We start from the raw sequence: 23,404 nt of genomic DNA on the forward strand, positions 1-23,404 counted from the left end.
TGGCCAAGTTTGTGAATAGCTGCGCGGCGACTGGTGTCTATCCGGATATGTTAAAAAAAGCGATAATTAGACCTATTTACAAACAAGGAAACCATTCAGATTATAGTAATTATAGACCAGTAGCTATACTATCAGTAGTGAATAAAATAGTAGAAAAAGTTATTACAACGCAAATTAGTAATTATTTAGAAAAACATAACTTAATATCGGATGGTCAGTATTGGTTCCGGCGAAGGCGCAGCACCTCAACCGCTTTGGCCCAATTCACGGATGAGGTAAATGAGCATTTAAACAATAAAAAATACGTAATAACTTTATATATAGATTTCAAAAAAGCATTTGACACTTTGGGCCACGAACAGCTCATCCTCGCTATGCAAGAATGTGGTGTCCGTGGCCCAGTGATCGAGTGGATTAGAAACTACTTAAGTAACAGAACAATAACCACTTTTATCAATGGGCTGAGGCTAGCGTAGTATACGGGGTGCCAACCGGATCGGTGTTCGGGCCGTTAGGGTACATAATGCATGTAAACAGCATGATTAACGTCGTCCAGGCCTGCTCAACTTATATGTATGCCGATGGTACATGTCTATTGTATGCTGATAGGGACATAAAAACTGTGGTTAAAAACATACAGACAGATTTTACAAGCATAATAAAATGGTCGCACGACAATGGTATAATCCTTAATATAGAAAAGACCAAATGTATGATAATTAAGTCACCATACCTACAGGAACCATGTGAAAATGTTTGTATATTGGGGCATACATATGACTGTCTACATAATAATAAAAACCAGGAAGACTGTAACTGTAGTAGTATACAAGTCGTAGATAGATATAAATATTTAGGCTTAACTATAGACACTAAATTTAATTGGGGGATCCATATAGAAATAGTATGTAACAAGCTCCGCTCCATTTTGGCAAAATTAATTAGCTTAAAAAACATAGTAAGTAGAAAATTAATGCACATCTTGTATCACTCGCTAGCCGAGTCGGTAATTACTTATGGATTAATTGCATATGGACGTAGGTTTAAGAGTTACCTTGATAACATTTGTAATCTACAGATTAGAATAGTAAAAAGTATATTAGTAGATAAAAAAACTAAAAACAAATGCAATAATAATTACAAGCGATTGTATAAAATATTAAAAATCTTACCAGTGCATGAGAAGGTTAGTCATTTAATTTGTATGGATGATTACGGTCAAGACAAATTCAAAACGCGTAGAATACCGTTACGTAATCTCAGAGCAAGCACGCAACAAACATACGTAGAACATAAAGCGAATAACTATTATGGCCAAAGAACGCGCAAACATATGATTCCTAAAATACTTAACCAATTAAGTCCAACAGTAGATAAGTGTAGCAGTAAGCAAATATTTAAGAAAAGGCTGCAAGCAAAACTTTTAGATTTGTATGATAATAGTAGTGAATAGTAATGGTATATTGTTTGTATGGCATAACTCTAGTTAAGTAATGTATTAGGTATAAGTATGTAAGTTAAGTGGGTAGAACACAAAAGGATAGAGAGCGCTTTATCCGCCAACAAACTGTCCTCAGTTTGGCGGAACATAAATATGTAAATACCCTGTAAGTTTTTTTTTTGCGATAAAAAAAAAAAAAAAAAACAAAAACGCTGAAATTTTTTTTTCCGTTTTAAACTAATACCTTTTTATGAAGTTTCAAGTTCCTAGCTTAAAATAAAATTTGTACCCTGTATAAATTTTCAACCCCTTTTTAAACCTGTTAGGGGATGAATTTTACAAAACGCTGAAATTACTTGTATTGTCTTCTAAGCGCTGGTGGCCTAGCGGTAAGAGCGTGCGACTTGCAATCCGGAGGTCGCGGGTTCGAACCCCGGCTCGTACCAATGAGTTTTTCGGAACTTATGTACGAAATATCATTTGATATTTACCAGTCGCTTTTCGGTGAAGGAAAACATCGTGAGGAAACCGGACTAATCCCGATACGGGCCTAGTTTACCCTCTGGGTTGGAAGGTCAGATGGCAGTCGCTTTCGTAAAACTAGTGCCCACGCCAATTACTGGGATTAGTTGCCAAGTGGACCCCAGGCTCCCATGAGCCGTGGCAAAATGCCGGGACAACGCGAGGAAGATGATGTTGTCTTCTAATAATAATTATCCCCAAATACAAAGATTCAAGTCCCGCGCTCAAAATATTTTTTTGATATCCATACAAACTTTCAACCCCTTTCTCGTCACCTTAGGGGATGAATTTTCAAAAACGCTGAAATTAGTTTTCTTGTGTTTAAATTTAATATCTTTTTGAAAATTTTGCAAGTTCCTACCTTAAAATAAAATTTGCACCCCAAGACGAACTTTCATCCCCTTTTTAAATCCCTTAGGGGTTGAATTTCCAAAAACGTTGCAATTACTTTATTTTGTAATCGGCTATTATGCCTTTCTAAGAAGTTTCAAAGCATTTGTTGTGGATTCAAACTTTCAACCCCTTTTTAACCCTGTTAGGGGATGAATTTTACAAAACGCTGAAATTACTTTTCCTGTCTTTTAATAATACATATCCCCAAATACAAAGATTCAAGTCCCGCGTTCGAAAAAATGTTTGATATCCATACAAACTTTCAACCCCTTTTTTACCACCTTACGGGATGAATTTTCAAAAACGCAGAAATTAGTTTTCTTGTATTTTAATATTATATCTTTTTACGAACTTTCAATTACCTAGCTTAAAATAAAATTTGAACCACATACAAACTTTCAACCTCTTTTTAACCCTGTTAGGGGATGAATTTTACAAAACGCTGAAATTGCTTTTCCTGTCTTTTAATAATATCCCCAAATACAAAGATTCAAGTCCCGCGCTCGAAAAAATGTTTGATATCCATATAAACTTTCAACCCTTTTTTCACCACCTTAGGGGATGAATTTTCAAAAACGCTGAAATTAGTTTTCTTGTATTTAAATTTAATATCTATTTGCAAAGTTTCAAGTTCCTAGCTTAAAATGAAATTTGCACCCCAAGACGAACTTTCATCCCCTTTTTAACCCCCTTAGGGGTTGAATTGCCAAAAACGTCGCAATTATTTTATTTTGTAATCGGCTATTATGCCTTTCTAAGAAGTTTCTAAGCATTTGTAATGGATTCAATCTTTCAACCCCTTTTTAACCCTGTTAGGGGATGAATTTTCAAAAACGCTGAAATTACTTTTCTTGTCTTATAATAATATCCCCATATACAAAGTTTCAAGTCCCACACTCACAAAAATATTTGATCTCCATACAAACTTTCAACCCCTTTTTCAACACCTTGGGGGATGAATTTTCAAAAACGCTTGAATTAGTTTTCTTGTTTTTTAATATAATACATTTTTACAAAGTTTCAAATTCCTAGCTTAAAATAAATCTTATACCCCATACAACCTTTCATCCCCTTTTTAACCCCCTTAGCGCCACTTGCACCATTCCACTAACCCCGGGTTAACCGGTTAAACCTGGAGTTACCATGGTTACCAGTACAATTTGAGACTAAGTTAACGTTTTAACCGCTTTACCTTGGGTTAGTGGGATGGTGCAAGTGGCCCTTAGGGGTTGAATTTTTCAAAATCGCTTCTTATCTCTTGTACACTTTATAAATGCAACCTAGTGTGCAAATTTCAACTTTCTAGCTTTTGTAGTTTCGGCTCTGCGTTGATGAATCAGTCAGTCAGTCAGTCAGTCAGTCAGTCAGTCAGGACACTTGCATTTATATATATAGATAGATAAATAAACAAGATATCTCTGGAAAAACGCGCAGTTTTGAGTTTTTATATGTTTTCCGAGCAAAGGTTGGTCTCCCACAAATTAGACACTTTATTACACCCACTTTATTACACACAAGATACATGTCGTGCAATATTTTTTATTGTCAATCTTGGCACGATAAATATTACATTTAGGTAAATTTATATTTAATTTTGTTGATATCATAACTTTCTTTTCACCATACCAACTGGTAAAGGCTCTCTTGATTGTTCAAAAACTGGAAATTTTCGCTTGCTCGGGTATCAATATTAGCACGAGCGGTTAAACAACAACTTTTCCCCCGTGTAAAATAAATAACTATTGTTGTATCATCCAGCTGCTAGCCGCTCGAAAGGACAAAAAAAAAATTAGAAATGTAATTTTGTTATTGTTTATTATAATAGTCATAATCACAACGCGACTCAAATGCATACCCTGCATACGTCTCATCTTAGGTATATTTATATTAGTAAGTCATTCTGATGGATGCATTGAATGTAGGCACCAGTAAATAATTATCAATTTACTTCATATTCTCTTTAATCCACTTCATATACTTGTAAACATTTGTATAGTATCCTATTTTAGAAGTTCCGCACTTCATTGAAGGTCCATAGCTGACAATGCCTGACAGGTAATATTTTTCTTGGTAATACATGAGAAGGGGGCCGCCGGAGTCTCCAGGGCAGGTATCTTTGCCCTTAGCGTCGCCTGCGCACATATGCTTAGCGGGAACGTCAGATTCTCGCCTCAAGCATTCTGCCTTAGGTATGAGGCTAAGGTCTGTGGCTAAAAGGATATTAGATGAGTAGGCAGACTCCGTTTCGCCCCACCCGACAATGGCGAGTGAGACGCCTTTATTTATGGGATGGTCGACGTCAAATGGTGGCAGAGGTATAGGCTTGATGTAGCCTGAAAAAAGAAACGAAAATTAAATACTCTGTAATTTTGTTAATATCAAAGGAACAATAATAATTATGCCCGCCCTGAGTAAATCAGGTCAGTAAGCAGGGGCTTACCACGGAAATATAATTTAGTTATATGCCCATCCATTGCATTTGAATATTCATGTTGAATATATTTCCTTAGTCAAACAAAACAAGAAGGTTGTAGGATAGTGGAGTTAATGTAATTTAGAAGATGGATAGAGCCCCGACATTTGTTCCTTACGGACACACTAGGTATACCTGGGAACATCGACAAACTACAAACGAAAAGAAAGAAAATGTATCTGGATGACAGATGTTACGGAAACTCACGTGACCATTTCCATCGGTTTTCCATACATTATTTAGCTTCGATCGGCGTTTATTATCAACTAGCGACCCGCCCTAGCTTCGCACGAGTTAAAAGTTATACATAAACCTTCCTCTTTCATCACTCTATTAAAAAAAATCGCATCTAAATCCGTTGCGTAGTTTTAAAGATACATAGAGACAGACAGCGGGAAGCGACTTTGTTTTTACTATGTAGTGACTCGTTTTTGTTTTTGCCTGGCTTCCAGTCGTTTTTGCCGCTCCCGCATTGCTTATATTTAAATTGGATAACTTTGACACTGTTTGTATGGTTTTTATTATGTATACCACAACAAGATGGAGATTTTCGAAGTTGGCGGTAGGCATCCAGAGCCGAAGGGCCGTGAAGGCGAAGTGAACTGCTAATATAACGCTGCTAAATTTCACTTTCAAAGATTCTCCTATTGTGGTTTCAAGCATCATAATATGTCCATTATTTTAAGGAGCGTCTGTATCTTGCTTGTCTAATATAGCTTGAGCAGTTATCGTCTATACTAAAATTAGTACCTAGGTCCAACGGCTGCCTTCGGCTCATGCGTATTGAATGGGGTCCCTTTGTTTCCCATAAAGTTTTAATTCATAATGTATTGTTTGTCATAATAAAACTGCACCAGTTAACTTTTCAGGATTTTCGTAAGGTTATCCTATTAGATAGGTTAGGTTAGGTTAGGTTTGTTTTATGGTAATCCTGAAAAGTAACGCGTTTCTGAACCAAATGAATTAACGAAAATGTGGGAAGACAATAGGTACATTACGCACGCGGTAGGTACTTAAAATGTTTTGGGAAACAATAGATACCCGTATTGAATACACCAGGAGGTTAAAAGCATCAACCTTGCTATTGATTTAAGATTACCTACTTGTAAATAGTTTAACTAGCTCGCGATGCGCGCGTGATTCACTACAAATAAAGTCAAGTCAGTCAAATCAAGTGAAGATTTTTCTAGATCAAATGCCGCTCCAGTGCATTGCGTTGCGGTGCATCAAGCGAAATTAACAAGGGCACTGCATTAATGCATACTGATGCATAACATTAAACGTATTCTAAGCACCCCAAGGGGATATCGAGAATAAATATACAGCAACAAAGAGTTTATTTAAAGTCCAAGGTCTATTAATTATCTTTATACAGTTGATTGGGCTAAAAATAAGGGTTTAGGATTAAAATAAAGATTTCATTACTGCGGGAGCAGTACTAATTGTAGCTACCTAAGTGATGTAGTTAGGTAGGTACCTACTGGTATAAATCATGAATATAAAGGTTCACTATTGGTTTATTCAACAGCATTATGATAACTATGAGCAATACATCTTGAAAAGAAAAGAGCAATGATAATTAGAATATGTAATTATTTAATTCTTGGTTGTTTTAACTGTATCTAAATATTTTCTTATTGGGGCATAAAAAGCCAAACTAAACAATTAGACATACTTTATTATGGTGTTGAAACATGGACCTTGAATAAAAAAATTGAAAAGAAAATAGAGGCCTTCGAAATGTGGCTGTACAGGCGTATGCTGAGAGTATCATTGACCGCAAAAAAAACGAATATAGAGATTTTAAAAAGAATAAAGAAGAAAAAGGAAGTACTAGCCACAGTTAAGCGGAGAAAGGTTGCATATTTTGGACATCTACATAGAAATGAAAAGTATAATCTGCTGAAAGTTATAATAGAAGGAAAAATAGATAGAAAACGGGGAAGGGGAAGAAGGAAGATGAACTGGCTCGACAACATCAAAAAATGGACAAACATCAAAGACGCGGCCACGCTAACAAGACTGGCCAAGAATAGAAACGACTTTGCAAAGGTGGCCACCGACGCCCGCTAGGGCATGGCAGCAGAAGAAGAAGAAACAATTAGAATATTGGCTATGTGCGATGTTGGTGGTGTGGGATACAAACGACGCTAACGCACGACGTGGCGAAAATATGAATCTTCGTGGGACGCCATCTTCATACTATTTGGCAAATGGCAACTGTCAAATGAGCAATATGTTCCACAGCTTACTCGGGCGGCGTCACAGTCATGCAGGGAGCGAAAAAGGTACCGAAATGTTCCTGTGCTCGACATGCTAACGCCCAATTAGGAAATGCTCCCGGTACTGAGTTTTTATGGCGAGAACCGGGATTTCCCGGTTCCGGTACCTACTGTATTTGTATAGAAAACCAGTACCGGGAGCACTCCCTACGCCCAATATATTAAAATTGTACACTCGATTCAATTTCTATTGACTCACGTTAACAATTTTGCCCATGCCTTCCTTATTACACAATATAATATTAATTAGGTGAACCTAATGAGAGCACACATTTCATACTCAAACGCCCTAAATTGGTTTATAATGCATCCATCTAATTATGCAGCTCGCTGTACCTACAGGTCATTAACCCCGTGATTAACCAGCAAGTATGTTATAAATAACTAGCGACCCGTCCCGGCTTCGCACGGGTTAACAAATTATACATAACCCTTCCTCTTGAATCACTCTATCTATTTAAAAAAACCGCATCAAAATCCGTTGCGTACTTTTAAAGATCTAAGCATACACAGGGACAGACAGACAGCGGGAAGCGACTTTGTTTTATACTATGTAGTGATTACGTACCCGAGAGCGGTGCCAGTTTCTGCAGTCTCATCAGTGCGATATCGTTTTCTACCGTAACGCTCTTGTAGCTAGGATGCTTCACTATCTTGTCGGGATACACCAGTTTGTTTTTGATGCATTTGCGTTTCACACAGTCCACTGGGTAGCTCTTGCGGTCGTACTCGCCTAAATATATAGATATGCTGTAAAATATTACCATATAATTAGTATTTATCGTATGGCATATGTACATGTCACTGGATTACAATGTCAAAGAAAAGTTGTAAGAAAATCTTAGTTAGAATTTCGCCGGTACGCGACTGCTTCATCTGACAGGGTCTTAAAATAGTCTACTTGGCCTGTGTATCTAGTAAGGGGGCATTCCAGAATGATGTGGTTGATAATATAATTAGTAGTCAGTGACTTTCTTAATTCTTACGGCCACTTGCACCATTCACTAACCCGGGGTTAACCGCATAGACCTGGAGTTACCATGGTTATCAGTACAATTTGCCACTTGGTTAACGGTTTTACCGGTTAACCCTGGGTTAGTGGGATGGTGAAAGTAGCGCTTAGACTAATTTAAATTTAAATTTGGGTATCTTAATTAAAGACTTGGAAGCAATTAAATTCTAACGTTATATACAACCAAATCAAAATGTTATTTTAAAGATGGTTTAAGGGACTCTTAATAGAAAATGTCAATATCAATATCTAGACTTCCTTGTTTACTTGGTAGGGGACTCTCTACTCTAAAACCGAAGATTCAACAATTTATTAGCAACATGCATGAATTGTTCGGAAGAATTTCAATCGATTCTACTTCTTATGAAATTTAAATGTTTCTAATAAACCTGCTATCTAGCTATTGTATTCCAAAATCCTCCAAAATGCGAAAAAAAAAAATTTTGAGCCCGCACCGCGAATATAACAGCCCATATAAAACGCACGGCTGCGCCAAAATGTATGGAAGACATCATAGAAAGTAAGATTTTCGATATTATAGTATTAAATAAAATGTGTTTAAGTGTGGCTTGCGAGTTGCAGTACAGGCGCGCTATGGTGAATAATCTTACTCCAGATCCTACTTTAGTCGTAGTCGGTTCAAATAGAATGAGAGAGCAGGCTCATAGCAGGGTGTCGGTGGCGGTCTGGATGGACAAGCGCGGTATGCTGAAGAAACTTACTCCTGATAGTACAGTCAGCAGCAGAAGTTGCTAAGCGGGCGAGGTGTTTAAAATTACCTTGACGCGCTCGTATTCTCTTAGCAATAAAGTCGCGTCAAGATCATTTTGAACACCTCGCCCGCTTAGCAACTATTGCTGCTGACTTAGTTGATGTCGTGTCGTGGTCGGTTCAAATAGAATGAGAGAGCCAGCTCATAGGAGATTGTCGGTGGCGGTCTGGATGTACAGGCGCGGTATGCTGAAGAAACTTACTTAGAAAATGGAAGGATGGAAATGAAGAATGGGAATGATGGGAATGGAAGGACAAGAGAGTGAGATCCTGAAGAAACTTACTCCTGATAGTACTTGATGTCGTGGTCCAGACAGTGCGCGGCGGTCAGAACGTGGCGCTCGCCAATCAGAGAGCCGGCACATAGGAGGGTGTCAGTAGTAGTCTTGATGGACAGCCGAGCTATACTCGGGAACTGGCCTATCGCCGCTGGGTGGCCACCTGTAGAAACGATGAGTTATTAACAGGGACTAGAAATGATATAAATGCGCATAGCGCATAGGAAAACACGTCTTTAGATATGCCAAATACAAAGAAACATAATCCATAGACTACAGAAGTTACAGAACAGAACGGTCTTTTACTTGGGACTTTATAATCTGTGAGTTTATAACCTCTTTCAGATAAGTAAAATAATATTCTATTCTCCTACACTTGGCGAAATCTCGAAACATTACTCCGTACATGAAGTCGCCGTGGACGTGGACGAAAACTAGCGCAATCACCCTATATTTACGTATGAAGTCGCGCACGAGAACGCAAGTCATGTTGCAAAAGGTGCAGGCAGCGAACAGACTCACGGATGTTTAAATTCGTATACAAATCGTAAATATTGTTTAAGACTATCCCTATTGGAATTGCGAGATTGTTTTAAACCTTAAGTGAATGTAATACGTCTCAGAATAACAAGAAGCTTAGAAACAGACTAGATATTGAGCGCAAACATTTCCAAGATTTCAATATTCACCGCCGTAATCCCTGTTATATATACCTAATACTTGCGAAATATTTGGAATTGTCCATAAAGGAATATTCCCTTGAAAATATAGCTATATCAAGCTACATATACTTTGGAAATAGGTACAAAGCATATGTTACGTGACGGATTAAGGTATTACCGTACCGTATTCACCAAGCCGGCAATTTTGCAAAAATGTTGGATTATTGGACGAAAATTAAAGTTGTTTATGGCGGGAATTGAAGAGGACTTCTAGCACAGGGGTAAATCGCTATCTTAATAAAACACTATTCATCGAATAAAGGATGACTCAGCCTGAAACGGTCCGAGTCCGGGCCAGGGCATCCGATATACTTCTTTTTCTATCGAAAGGTGATCGGTGATCACGAAGGACCCGTTCTAGCGTAAGCCACCCTTAACGCAAATTGCCAATATCTCGCTCTGACCAGCTATCATGGGCGAATTTTTATCACCTGTCATGCTATGCGTCACTTTCGCACTTACATATTTGTTATAGTTCGTTTTTTAGCATTAGAAAGAACTTGCAAGAAGGTAAGCGATCTTGATGTTGAAAAACGCTTTTTAAAAATCAAAAACTATTACTTATGAAAGCAGAAGAATATAACATAAATGATCGTATTAGATTCATAATTGTTACATATTTGCCGTAACTTATTTTTAAAATGTGTTTTTCAATTAAAAGACACATCAAGATTCTTTACCTTATTTCTAATTCTAAAAAAAACGAACTATAGAACGTGACAGCCATGGTGACAATGATAAAGAGCCGGCCATCTTAGCCCTTCTGGTAACATTGATATGTCAGGACTGGAGTTACGGGCAATAAGAATGGGGCATGAATGCGGTGTGACACCGCTACAACGCGATTGGTTAATGAGTTCGCATCACGCGCGCGATTGGTCGCAACTAGTTGCGTTAGACTGCACGATTGGCTCTAATTCGTCAGTGACACCACTGAACTAGTACCATTTTTTAGTGCCCGTCAGGTCCTAAGGTAGTATTATATTACCTGCTATATATTTATCTGGGGCAATCGAGGCGTCGTGCTGTTGCATGCTGGTTCCATTTTGATTGGACGCTGGAAATCAAGAAGGTACAATACGTAACAAATTGTGTGTGTCTTGGAAGTTTCGCAGGATTGGGACAGATGCACGCTCTCGTTTTGGAGGCCAAGATTATCTTTAGATCGCTGAGAGCCGTTAGTGTTTAGTTATTATCTTGGATAGATAGTAGATATATACCTAGTTTTTACACATTTGATTTTCTACTTTGTATATTACACGCATTTTATGTTATAGGTATGAGAAATAAACTAAGCAAACAACTATAGAAAAATTAAATGAAGCGTAATAATAGAAAGTAACTAAATAGCTACTTATGAATAACTTTTCAAAAATATAAAATTAATTGCCTTAGGTAAAATCAAACCAATCAATCAATTGGATATCCTGCAGATTTCAGTAGGTAGCTTCTGTAGCAGATCAGGATTACATTGTGCAAATGGCTCTGATATCTTAAGCCTAATAAAAATTGGATCAACCTTTAAAAGGCTGAAAAAAAAGTTACACCTTCATTATGGGGTTTCTAAAGTTGCCTTACAAGCCACAGAAAATTTCGTGTGCGCGTCGGAATTTATTCAAGGCAAAAGTTTACACAGAACAACTCAACATTTCTAAATTTAAAGTCAATTGAATTTTTTATAGCGGATCTTACCAATATGTCGTCCCCGTAGGTTGACCACAGAGCTTTGGGCGCACACTAACATCGATGCAAAACAAATGGTTTTCAAAACCATGTTTATGACTATAACCTAATAAATAAATAACTACAAAACAAACACTTATCCTCGCCGTTGGCGAGGTGTATTAAGTGTTTATTCCATAAATCACCAGCTTTATAAAGGGTTTCTTCAGGAAACTACTACATTAATTGGCATCGGGGCCAAGAGACGTAACTCCAAGTTGTTATTTAATTAAAATAAAATTTAAATTGTATGCAGTTACAACATAGTTTATTTACGCTACTCGGTTAGTAGTTAGAATTAATTGTATAATTGAGTATTGTATAATGGTGTATTAGAAATCCCTTGTTTATTCATTTAAAAATAATATAAGTTTATGGTACCTACCTACTTCCTGTTTATTTTCGCAATGAGAAAACGCGTAAGTAGGTAACTGATGAATAAATATTTTAACATATAAGTAAGTACCTAAATATCAAGCTGCGTATTTTATAATATTCAAAATACTGATAATTGAAGTATTATCAGTATTTTGAATATAGTATAGCATTAGACAGAAGAAAAGATGATTTTTATAGTGCAGTTTTTAGGATATCATTCAATAAAATACCATTTCTCAATTAGATCTATTTTTAAAGTAATATAACTCCCCTAAGCTGATTTAGCTTCCCTTAAGCCTTAATTACATACCATAAGATATATGGGAGCGGCTAAGGCGCTCACAAATATCTGGACACGCCTCTATTATCAGGGCGTTAGAGTGCGTGTTCAGATATTGTGAACACCTTGGCCGCTCCGATATATCTGATGGCGACTGTACTACAAGACTCAATTAGCTTACAATAGTTTGTAATTTTGACTTGTGTAGGTATTTGTAAGAAAGAGATAAAACAAACATTAACAAATTGAGGCTTGTAAAGTTTCATAAATAAATCGGGCAAGTCTCTAGCATCATGTCATAAGGTATACGTCCTTCTAATCAACCACTTATGTCTGTTCACGGTGGCAGTGAAGTGGATACACCTGTTCTGCCACTCAAGACATAATGGATTCGGAGAAATCGTGTATCAAAATCGTAAAACCAACTACGGCTTTACCACAGCGACTCTCCAATCTAAATATGACGTTTTAAATACTACCCTGTTCTACAGTGTAATTTTTTTCTGTCATTCCAATTACGCCTTCATTGGAGTAAAAGAGAACGATCCCCGCAATTTGCGAAATTCGGTTTTCGCGGTAGCCCCTCTGAAGTCGGGGTGTTAAGGTGCAGATGGGCGTTTTCTAAAATACATAATTATTGAAAACCTGATTCATTCAAATCTGGACATTATTGGGCTCATTGTACTCAGAATCGACAGCATTCTCCATCCTACCATTAAAAAAATATGTCCTAAAATGTCGATTCCATTACGTCACGTTTTAATAGTGTGATTTTATTCACTTGTATGTGGGTGACGTAGTGGAAAGTACAATTTTCATAAAAAAAATTGCAAGCCTATTTAGTATATAGTCTGTTGGATATAATTATCTCTTACATATAACATATAACTTTTTTGGTAATACACAATTAATTTATATTTGTATGATGATTTTGTAAGTACGTGCATGTACGTGTATGTATGTATATTTTCATCACATTTTGCAGGCTTCATCGCAGTTGTGTGATTGTTACTCGCCATAAAATTATGTAGGTTCAATAAATTTAATAAAGTAAAGTGATTTTTCTATTTGACTACATGAATGAATAGATGACTACACACATGAATAGAGGTGTTCGCTTCTTAACTACTCATGGAATATGACACATTGTCAATTAGTGAATTAGCATACACATATGTGGGTGATATATATTCAAGAGGAATGGCGAACTGATAATATAAAAAGGTGCTCCAGTTTTATTCCGTACTGATAGTTTAGATAATGGCCGTGTTCGGATTCAGTTTAATTGCTTTAACTGTGATAACATTATGTTGTGCATTAAGTAAGTTTTTTTTTTTTTGTTCCTATTTTCATGTGTTAATGGTGCTAATAATTAATTATGATTATTTTACAAAAATAGAACAGTAAATAAGCCTTGAATTTGAATAATTTTACGGTTTAGACTCACTTGTTTTAAATTCGAGTAAATAAGCCTTTTAATTGATGTCATTCAATGCACTTCTGCTTTATATTTGTGAGTTAATCGTATATTTAAAATAGAGCTCGACTTGGCGGGGGCACTGCCGTGCCCCCAGATTAACATTAAAACGATTGAAAAGTGTTATTACCTAGAAATAAATAAATTGGAATTTGGAATTCATTACATCGATGAGAATTTATTGAAAAACATGATAACAATAAAATAAAAAGTTATAAATAAAAATTTGGCCTAGGTCGTGGTCGCTCGGTAGGGTACCCAGAAGGCTGGCCGCATTGCCCCGCTCGATGGCAATACTGATCCGCTGGGCAAAATATTGGCCAGCCCCTTATGGTCACCAGAAGCCTCTATAAGGCGCTTTGACAGCTACATCGATTGACTTTATACAATTTAAATTGGTCACATATATTATTATGTCTACGAATGAATTTTAATATGAAAAAAAAAAGATTCATGTAGGTACTGTAATCTTTTTACAATTTTACATAATTATTATAAGTAGGTACCTACCTACACTGAGAAAAGCCATTCCTGATTATGTTACTGATTTTACAACGTACTATTATTTGAATAAACACAACAAGGATATTGTTACCAATTAATAATGTTAATTGTCTTATTGTATAAATATTATTTCCTGTCCAATAAGACAATTAATATTACCCAACCGATCTTGTATAATGCTCTGCATCCAATTAGCATGCCATGACGTCAGAGTTTATCCTCTACACAAGTGCACTAGAACTAAGTAATTTATAGAGTCTGTGCGGAAAGAGAAGAGTCGTGGAATGTATTGGGCCCCATACATTCCACTACTCTTCTCTTTCCGCACAGACTCTAATCTATATATATAAATGCAAGTGTCCTGACTGACTGACTGACTGACTGACTGATTCATCAACGCAGAGCCGAAACTACAAAAGCTAGAAAGTTGAAATTTGCACACTAGGTTGAATTTATAAAGTGTACAAGAGATAAGAAGCGATTTTGAAAAATTCAACCCCAAAGGGGGTTAAAAAGGGGATGAAAGGTTGTATGGGGTGCAAGTTTTATTTTAAGCTAGGAATTTGAAACTTTGTAAAAATGTACTATATTAAAAAACAAGAAAACTAATTTCTGCGTTTTCTAAAATTCATCCCCCAAGGTGGTGAAAAAAGGGTTGAAAGTTTGTATGGAGATCAAATATTTTTGTGAGTGTTGGACTTGAAACTTTGTATATGGGGATATTATTATAAGATGGGAAAAGTGATTTCAGCGTTTTTGAAAATTCATCCCCTAACAGGGTTAAAAAGGGGTTGAAAGTTTGAATCCATTACAAATGCTTTGAAACTTCTTAGAAAGGCATAATAGCCGATTACAAAAAAAGTAATTGCAACGTTTTTGGAAATTCAACCCCTAAGGGGGTTAAAAAGGGGATGAAAGTTCGTCTTGGGATGCAAATTTTATTTTAAGCTAGGAACTTGAAACTTTGCAAAAAGGTATTAAATTAAAATACAAGAAAAGTAATTTTTGCGTTTTTGAAAATTCATCCCCTAAGGTGGTGAAAAAGGGGTTTAAAATTTGTATGGATATCAAACATTTTTTCGAGCGCGGGACTTGATTCTTTGTATTTGGGGATATTATTAGAAGAGGGGAAAAATAATTTCAGCGTTTTGTAAAATTCATCCCCTAACAGGGTTAAAAAGGGGTTGAGGTTTCGTATAGGGTTCAAATTTTATTTTAAGCTAGGAACTTGAGACTTGGTAAAAAAATATATTATTAAAATACAAGAAAACTAATTTCAGCGTTTTTGAAAATTCATCCCCTAAGGTGGTGAAAAAGAGGTTGAAAGTTTGTAATGATATCAAACATTTTTTCGAGCACGGGACTTGAATCTTTGTATTTGGGGATATTATTAGAAGACATGATAATAATTTCAGCGTTTTGTAAAATTCATCCCCTAACAGGGTTAAAAAGGGGTGGAAAGAACGTATAAGGTTAAGATTTTATTTTAAGCTAGGAACTTGAAACTTTGCAAAAATATATTAAATTAAAATACAAGAAAACTAATTTCAGCGTTTTTGAAAATTCATCTCCTAAGGTGGTGAAAAGGGGTTGAAAGTTTGTATGGATATCAAACATTTTTTCGAGCGCGGGACTTGAATCTTTGTATTTGGGGATATTATTAGAAGAACGGAAAAGTAATTTCAGCGTTTTGTAAAATTCATCCCCTAACAGGGTTAAAAAGGGGTTCAAAGTTAGTATGGGGTTCAAATTTTATTTTAAGCTAGGAACTTGAAACTTTGCAAAAAGATATTAAATTAAAATACAAGAAAACTAATTTCAGCCTTTTTGAAAATTCATATCTCAAGATGGTAAAAAAGGGGTTGAAAATTTGTATGGAGATCAAACATTTTTGTGAGTGCGGGGCTTGAATTTTTGTACAGAGGCATATTATTCGAATACAAGAAAAGCAATTTCAGCGTTTTTAAAAATGAATCCCTTAAAAGGGTTAAAAAGGGGTTGAAAGTTTGTATGGGGTTCTAATTTTATTTTAAGTTAGGAACTCGAGACTTCGTAAAAAGGTATTTTATTAAAAGAGAAGAAAACTAATTTCAGCGTTTTTGAAAATTCATCCCTCAAGGTGGTGAAAACGGATTAAAAGTTTGTATGGAGATCAAACATTTTTGTGAGTGCGGGGCTTTAATCTTTGTAAAATGGCATATTATTAAAATACGAGAAAAGTAAATTTAGCGTTTTTAAAATTCATCTCTTAAAGGGTCGAAAGGGGGTTCATAGTTTGTAAAGGGTTCAAATTTTATTTAAAGCTACAAACTTGAAACTTCGTAAAAAGGTATTTTATCAAAAGAGAAGAAAACTAATTTCAGAGTTTTTGATAATTCAACCCCATGGTGGTGAAAAAGGGATTGAAAATTTGTATGGAGGTCAAACATTTATTTGAGTGCGGGACTTGAATCGTTGTATAAAGGCATATTAGTATTAGAATACAAGAAAAGTAATTTCAGCGTTTTTAAAAATTCATCTCCTAAAATGGTTAAAAAGGGGTTGAAAGTTTGTATAGGGTTCAAATTTTATTTACCTAAAGCTAGGAACTTCAAACTTCGTAAACAGGTAGTTAGGTAGTAGGTTTTATTAAATAGAGGACATGAAAATCTTCTAAGGGGGTTGAGAGGGATTATATCGAGAACAATTTTATTCAGTTAGGGGCTTAAAACTTCGTAGGTTGTGAAAGAGTCTCATGCGTTGTATAATATTAATAATTAACACATGATTAACCGTCCTACTGCGAACTTTTGCTGCATAATGTTCTAAGCTAATGTAGAATATCTAACGGCTAACGGCTACAAATATAATAACCACCAAAAAAATACTTTGTTACCCTAAATAAAAAAATCATGCTTACCAAAAAAAATTACTGAACACCAAAAAAATAAGGCCTAAAATTACAAAAGTACCACCGTTTTAATTACGACTGCACTTCAAATTGTATTCAAATACCAAATATATTGAACGATTACCTAAAATCATTAATGAACACCAAATCTTGAAGACCAAATTAATGCGATATTTTCACCTAATTAAACCACTATGATTAGGTACCAAAAAATGTATACATATTACCAAATAAAGTAAAATGATGCCAAAATTACTAGCCCCTGTCTGTCTGTCTGGCTGTCTTGGTCTTACAGAAAAGAAATGCTACTAGAAAAGTGGGTTAGGTTAGGTTTGAACTGCGACCCTTACAGAAAAGAAATGCTACTAGAAAAGTGGGTTAGGTTAGGTTTGAACTGCGACCCTTACAGAAAAGAAATGCTACTAGAAAAGTGGGTTAGGTTAGGTTTGAACTGCGACCCTTACAGAAAAGAAATGATACTAGAAAAGTGGGTTAGCTTAGGTTTGAACTGCGACCCATACAGAAACGAAATGCTACTAGAAAAGTTGGTTAGGTTAGGTTTGAACTGCGACCCTAGCAGAAAAGAAATGCTACTAGAAAAGTGGGTTAGGTTAGGTTTGAACTGTGACCCTTACAGAAACGAAATGCTACTAGAAAAGTGGGTTAGGTTAGGTTGTTAGAACTACGACTGTTACAGAAATAAAATGCTACTAGAAAAAGGTGACGAAGTGGATTAATTAATTTAATAGGATAACGATAATATATATTAAATATTTGCACATTTTTAATTAAATGTGGTTACAATTTTGGTGGTCATTTACTATTTTTGGGTTTAAAATTATTATTTCAGAGTCATTTGCTTTAATAGGATACCAAGATTTAAAAATTTGGTTATAATTTTACATTAAAATGGGGTTCTAATTTTAGTGGTCATTTAATATTTTTGGGTTTACAATGATTATTTTGGTGTCATTTTCTTTAATAAGATAGCAAGATGTAAAAATTTGGTTATCATTTCACATTAAAATGGGATTTGAAATTTGGTAATCATTTACTATTTTTGGGTTAATAATGATTAGTTTGGTGTCATTTCCTTTAATAGGATAGTAAAATGTAATAAAATTGGTAATCATTTCACATTAAAATGGAGTTCTAATTTTGATGATCATTTATTATTTTAGGGTGGTAAAATAAATTTTTTTGGTATTAAATTTTACTAAATCTGGTGATCAGTTAAATAGCAGCCATATATAACCACCAATATACAAATCCACGCGTACGAAGTCGCGGGCAACAGCTAGTTTACTTATAGTTAATCTTAAGAGGCGAAGTTTTCGGCTTGTGCGCCAATTTTAAACAAAGCCATTTAACAAATAAAATAGTATTTTATACAATCGTGATATAATGGAGAGCTTTTCAGTCGAGTACCGTGTTTAAGGAAGGTACGAGATTGAAAAGCTTGATTATATCACTATTGTATACAATACTTTTTCTACGAGTCAACAAAAAAAATACCTACTTAAAACTAGTAGAAGAATCATATATGTAGGTAAAAAAACCAAATGTATACAGCTAAGATGCGCGACCAGCCGCGATACCTTCATACTCGTACGCGACCCGGCCCCCGTGCCCCGCGTCCCCGGCCGGCCGGTTGGTCAACGACACCTTCTACTCATGAGGCCCTGGTACTTGCTCCGCGCTTTCGATTGGTCAATTTCATTATAGTTGACTAAACTGTATCGAAATGAATATTATAGTTGAGTTGGGGTCCTATAGTGGAAAAAGTATGCGATTTCACTTTGGTATACGAAGTCTTAATTCAAGCATTGCAGTCGACGAGTAGAAAAAAAAATATTTAGGTAGCTATCGCGATTTATCAGAATGTAATGGCTCTAATTATCTTTTTGCAGAATTATCGACTTTCGATATAAATCCAGAGCCGATACCTATTCTGGGTCACTGGTGGGGTTCCGAAGCCGTTAACGAGAACAACAAGATCGTGGGAGGACAAGAGGCCTGGATAGAGGACCATCCCTATCAGGTTTCCTTCATAGTGAACAACTCCTACTTCTGCGGAGGATTCATTGTCAGCGAGATATACATACTCACGGCAGCTCATTGCGCTCAGGAGTAAGTTACAATATAAGTAAAAATAAATATATTATGGTAAAAAATTCATTTAAATAAGTATAACAAGCCAGAGTATGGATAGGTCAAGTTTTACGAAGGCCAAACAACCACATATCCAAGCAAGGGCTGTCTTGGAACATTCCCGGAAAAAGGGGGCCAGGCCGCCCACATGGAGGCGCACAGTGGAAAAGGAGGCTGCACCAGGCCTCGGCTGGGCGGAGTTGGCAGAGGCCGCGCTGGACCGCGAAAAATGGAAATCCCTTCTGAGAACCCTATGTCCTTGATGAGGGATAACAGGATACCATCATCATCGTCATCATCAAGTATAACAAGCAATTAATAGTTTCGTTTACTGTCGGCTTAAGAATAAAATATGGATGAGAGAGGCTCACTGATTATCAGTCCACCGGACGATATCGGCCTGTCAGTTGTTCGGAACGGTCACCTTTTGCGTTTAACTGACAGTAGCATCCTATAGAAGTGGTCTACGCGTGCCTCCGTGAGGGACAAAACATACGCAATGCGACGCTATGATTGGTCGAATTTATTTGTTGCCCACCATAACCCATACTAATTTATGGTGGGGAATAAAAGAAAATGTGAGACTGTGACAAGGACAAACAATAATAGCGCTTTCGCTGCTACTCCTACTGAAAGATACATAAGACTATCCCGTTCTGTCAGTTATCCCCACCACTCATGCCCAATACAGTTTAATACTAGATTCTTGCGCCCGGCGGACTGGTAATCTGTGGCCCCCTTTAGGATTGAGCTAGTGCATCAATGCTAGTTAACAGCTTAATTGAGGACCTAACCTAACCAAGCCAAATTAATCTCTAAGGACATCCATTTCAGACGTAATGATTAGTCGATGGGGACATTATTATTGCGAAAGGTCCAGCTTATGTAAAATATAATTATGTTTTTTATAATAACTACTTACCGTTTATCTTTGTCAAGAGCACCCTAAACCGGCGAGCGTGTATTATGAGGAATGTTATGAAAGTAACGGAAGCGAAAGAGGTATGTCAGGAGCGTAGCAAATGAAAATCCGTGGTCTCTGCCTACCCTTCCGGGAAATAGGCGTGTTTATAATGTATATGTATCTTACATTTTTGTTGTACCTATTTGACTACACGGCTCTTACCTTGCCCAAAGGTTGTCTGAAAGAAATCGCTCGCACGTTCGCAGTTATCTGCCTATCTATTTATTTTGTTCTCTTTTGTTTAAATTAACTGAGAGGAATACAATTTACTTATTTGATAACAATATTTCAGTGTGGACCCAAAAACAGTGGTACTTCGAGCTGGAAGCGCCTCTCGGAAGAATGGAACCATAATCCCAATAGCGGATGTCATCCCCCATCCGGAATACGACGATCCTCCCTTCGACAAGGACGTGGCGGTCATGAAAACCGTGGACCCCATTACCTTCTCTGACACCATGCAGCCAATACCACTTCCGAAGCCTCGGCGACCTATGAGAGGAGGTACTAAGATTATGGTGAGCGGATGGGGGAGAACCAAGGTAAACATCTTGTTGTAAGGCCTGAGTGGACGCTCGAGTTGGGCGTGCAGCGGGGCGGGGCGTGCGGCGTGCATGTTAAATAAATGCAAGCGTATAAGAGCGGCCTTAGTGCACGCTGCTCAAATTACTTGTGCGCCCGACGCCACGCTGCACGCCCCGCCGAACGCTCCGCTTCGAGCGTCCACTCAGGCATTACACAGTATTGGGCCCACTTGTACCATTCCACAGGTTTAACCGGTTAACCCCGGCGTTACCATGGTTACCAGTACAATTGGACACTGGGTTAACGGTATAACCGCTTAACCCCGGGTTAGTGGGATGGTGCAAGTGAGCCTAAGAGTAACAATTTATGCAAGAAAGCATAGTTTCCCCTCTCGGTTGGAAGGTTAGACGGTAAATATGGATGGTAGTTCTTTTGACATTTACGAAGCAGCAGTCGTAGCCGAGGAAGATTCCACCATAATTTAGGGAATGGATAATTTCGTTCTTCATACGATATTATGACTTATGAGCATTTTGACGAATTTATTTCATGTGGAAATTTCGCATATTTGGAATCTTTCCGTCGACAGAATATATTAGTAGCCTATATATTTAGGAGTGGCGTGTGACCTGCAAACATAAAGTCGCAGGTACCTAAAGGTCGATTGCGGGTTCGTACCATTGGACCAGTTTCTCGGAATTACCCAAGTTTCTAATGAGAAAATCGTTGCAATACAAACAGGACTTAAGTAGTTTCTATTTTGGATCGGATGGAAGATTGCAATCGCTTCAGGACCACATATTCTAAATCGTGTAGCAAATGTGTGATGAGCGATGACACTGATGACTGTTTATTTGTGCCACACGAAAAAAAACACTGTGTTAGTTAAGGCTAACTTGTAAATTTCTTCTAAAATCGTTAGTTGGCACTAAACTTATGCCTTGATTCAATTTGAGGTTGCGTTAAAAATTCAACTGTATTTTTTTACGTAAGTACCTACTTAATGCACTTATCTACTAATAGTGCGACATAAAATAGTAGAAATTAAATAAATTAAACTCATAATTCCATACTAAATTGTTGCCATTTTTAAGCAACGTAAAAAAATGTGACAGTTACGTAGGAAGTGGCGCCCTCAATAATTTTCTACAATTTCTTGTTGGACTATAAGCCTTGTTTCGTTTGCAGCAAGGTGCATCTAGCATTCCTGAGAGGTTGATGGACGTCGAGATTCCCGTGGTGTATTACGCGGCCTGCCTTGCCTCGTACCCGGGGATTCTGACCGAAAACATGTGGTGTGGAGGCAACTACTTCTTAGGCGGTCAGGGAACTTGTCAAGTAAGTGAATAAAGTGTGGTATAAACTAGTGTTTTTAAAGAAAAACATATCATTAATTACTATTATATGTATATTACAGGATCTTAAGTAATACTTTAAAGTCACTATAGTAAAATCACTGAGTATATTATATATATATATAATAAGCGAAGCGATTTCGTCGTATTCGAACAATGCTTATAAGATTTCACAGCGTTACGATACTTTTTTGGCTGAAGAAATGTCAGTTTTGACGCTGACAGATCGGTATCGTATGGCTGTGTCATCTTATAAGCATATCATATTTCTAATCGGGCCATATACCGTATATCTATTGTGTGGATTTTAGGGCGACTCCGGTGGCGCTGCGATCCAAGACGGTATGGCAGTGGGTATCGTCTCGTTCGGCCGCGGCTGCGCTCAGCCGCTCTCGCCGAGCGTGTTCGCAAACATCGCCGCGCCGACAATACGAAACTTCATCGAGCAACATACGGGCCTGTGAATAGATTACTCTGAAAGGCCGTCTAGAGCCCGTCTAAGGCCGCAATTGTAATTATTATAATTTTTGATAAAATAATTAAAACACACTACATATTTATAATTTTGGTATGGATAACAAAAAATGACAATTAACAATTAACTTTGATATGATTCGTACCCATACAAAATTACACCTTCCAAAAAAACGATTCTATAGAATCCCACTAATTCGACGCTCTAATTTGTTTGTCACTCCCAAAATAATATTTCAATGTTGTGATGGGACTGATGTCATATTGCACATGTTTACTGTCCATTGCATGTATGTTTCGTTAACGCCCAAGAAGGCGGTACATAAAACAAGTAATGGATACCACTTTGGCAGCGCGCAATGGACAAGGTATTTAACTAATTTTTATGGTAAAATCAAATCGCTAATTATCTGAAAAGTAATGCCATAATAACTTTAATTTATAGTTGCACTGTGATTTATAACAAGTAACTCTGGTAAAAACCGGCATTTTATATAGGTAATTATACTGCAAAAGATGTCAAGGTACATTGATATCGTACTGACATTGCGATCATTACTTCTGATCAAATCAAATTGATCTAGAATTAGAAACACGCTCTTAGCTGTCAACCACTTCTCCTTATATTTCTGTAGTTTCATCACAGTTGTGCAATTGACACTCATCTTTTATTTTAATATTCAATAAAAAAGAAGTAAATTGAATTTTATATTTGATTTTGTTACATGAAAAATACATGTAAGTAGATACGTACGCGGAAAGAGAAGAGTCGTGGCATGTATGGGGCCGA

The 23,404-nt window shown here is 36.8% G+C and overlaps 2 protein-coding genes across 3 annotated transcripts in view; one reads left to right on the plus strand and one right to left on the minus strand.

Moving 5' to 3' along the window:
* Positions 1-4,241: 4,241 nt before the first annotated feature.
* LOC134662805 (melanization protease 1-like) overlaps positions 4,242-23,404 on the minus strand; it is a 38,440-nt gene continuing 19,277 nt past the window's right edge. Inside the window, exons 2-6 of one of the 2 annotated variants that reach the window (XM_063519111.1) lie at positions 11,587-11,698; positions 10,883-10,951; positions 9,179-9,335; positions 7,680-7,861; positions 4,242-4,689 (exon numbers count right to left, since the gene is read on the minus strand). In XM_063519111.1, the coding sequence (XP_063375181.1) occupies positions 4,301-4,689; positions 7,680-7,861; positions 9,179-9,335; positions 10,883-10,951; positions 11,587-11,668 (879 nt within the window). In that variant the 5' untranslated portion in view covers positions 11,669-11,698 and the 3' untranslated portion in view covers positions 4,242-4,300. Of the gene's footprint in view, positions 4,690-7,679; positions 7,862-9,178; positions 9,336-10,882; positions 10,952-11,586; positions 11,722-23,404 lie in introns of those variants that run through there. The other variant, XM_063519110.1, reaches the window with a different exon arrangement.
* On the plus strand, positions 13,459-22,643 carry LOC134662807 (trypsin-3-like). Its single transcript, XM_063519114.1, has 5 exons — positions 13,459-13,595; positions 19,056-19,275; positions 20,553-20,802; positions 21,974-22,123; positions 22,452-22,643. Exons 1-5 carry the CDS (start codon positions 13,535-13,537, stop codon positions 22,602-22,604), a joined length of 834 nt encoding a protein of 277 aa, XP_063375184.1. The 5' UTR covers positions 13,459-13,534; the 3' UTR covers positions 22,605-22,643.

Source organism: Cydia amplana, chromosome 3 (genome assembly GCF_948474715.1).
Source record: "Cydia amplana chromosome 3, ilCydAmpl1.1, whole genome shotgun sequence".
NCBI lineage: Eukaryota > Metazoa > Arthropoda > Insecta > Lepidoptera > Tortricidae > Cydia > Cydia amplana.

Bases quoted from the DNA above. Each gene is read 5' to 3' on its own strand.
- LOC134662807 (XM_063519114.1), top strand. From the start codon at position 13,535: ATGGCCGTGTTCGGATTCAGTTTAATTGCTTTAACTGTGATAACATTA. The intron at 13,596-19,055 runs GTAAGTTTTTTT...ATCTTTTTGCAG, and splicing joins AACATTATGTTGTGCATTAA to AATTATCGACTTTCGATATA. The intron at 20,803-21,973 runs GTAAACATCTTG...TTTCGTTTGCAG, and splicing joins GCGGATGGGGGAGAACCAAG to CAAGGTGCATCTAGCATTCC.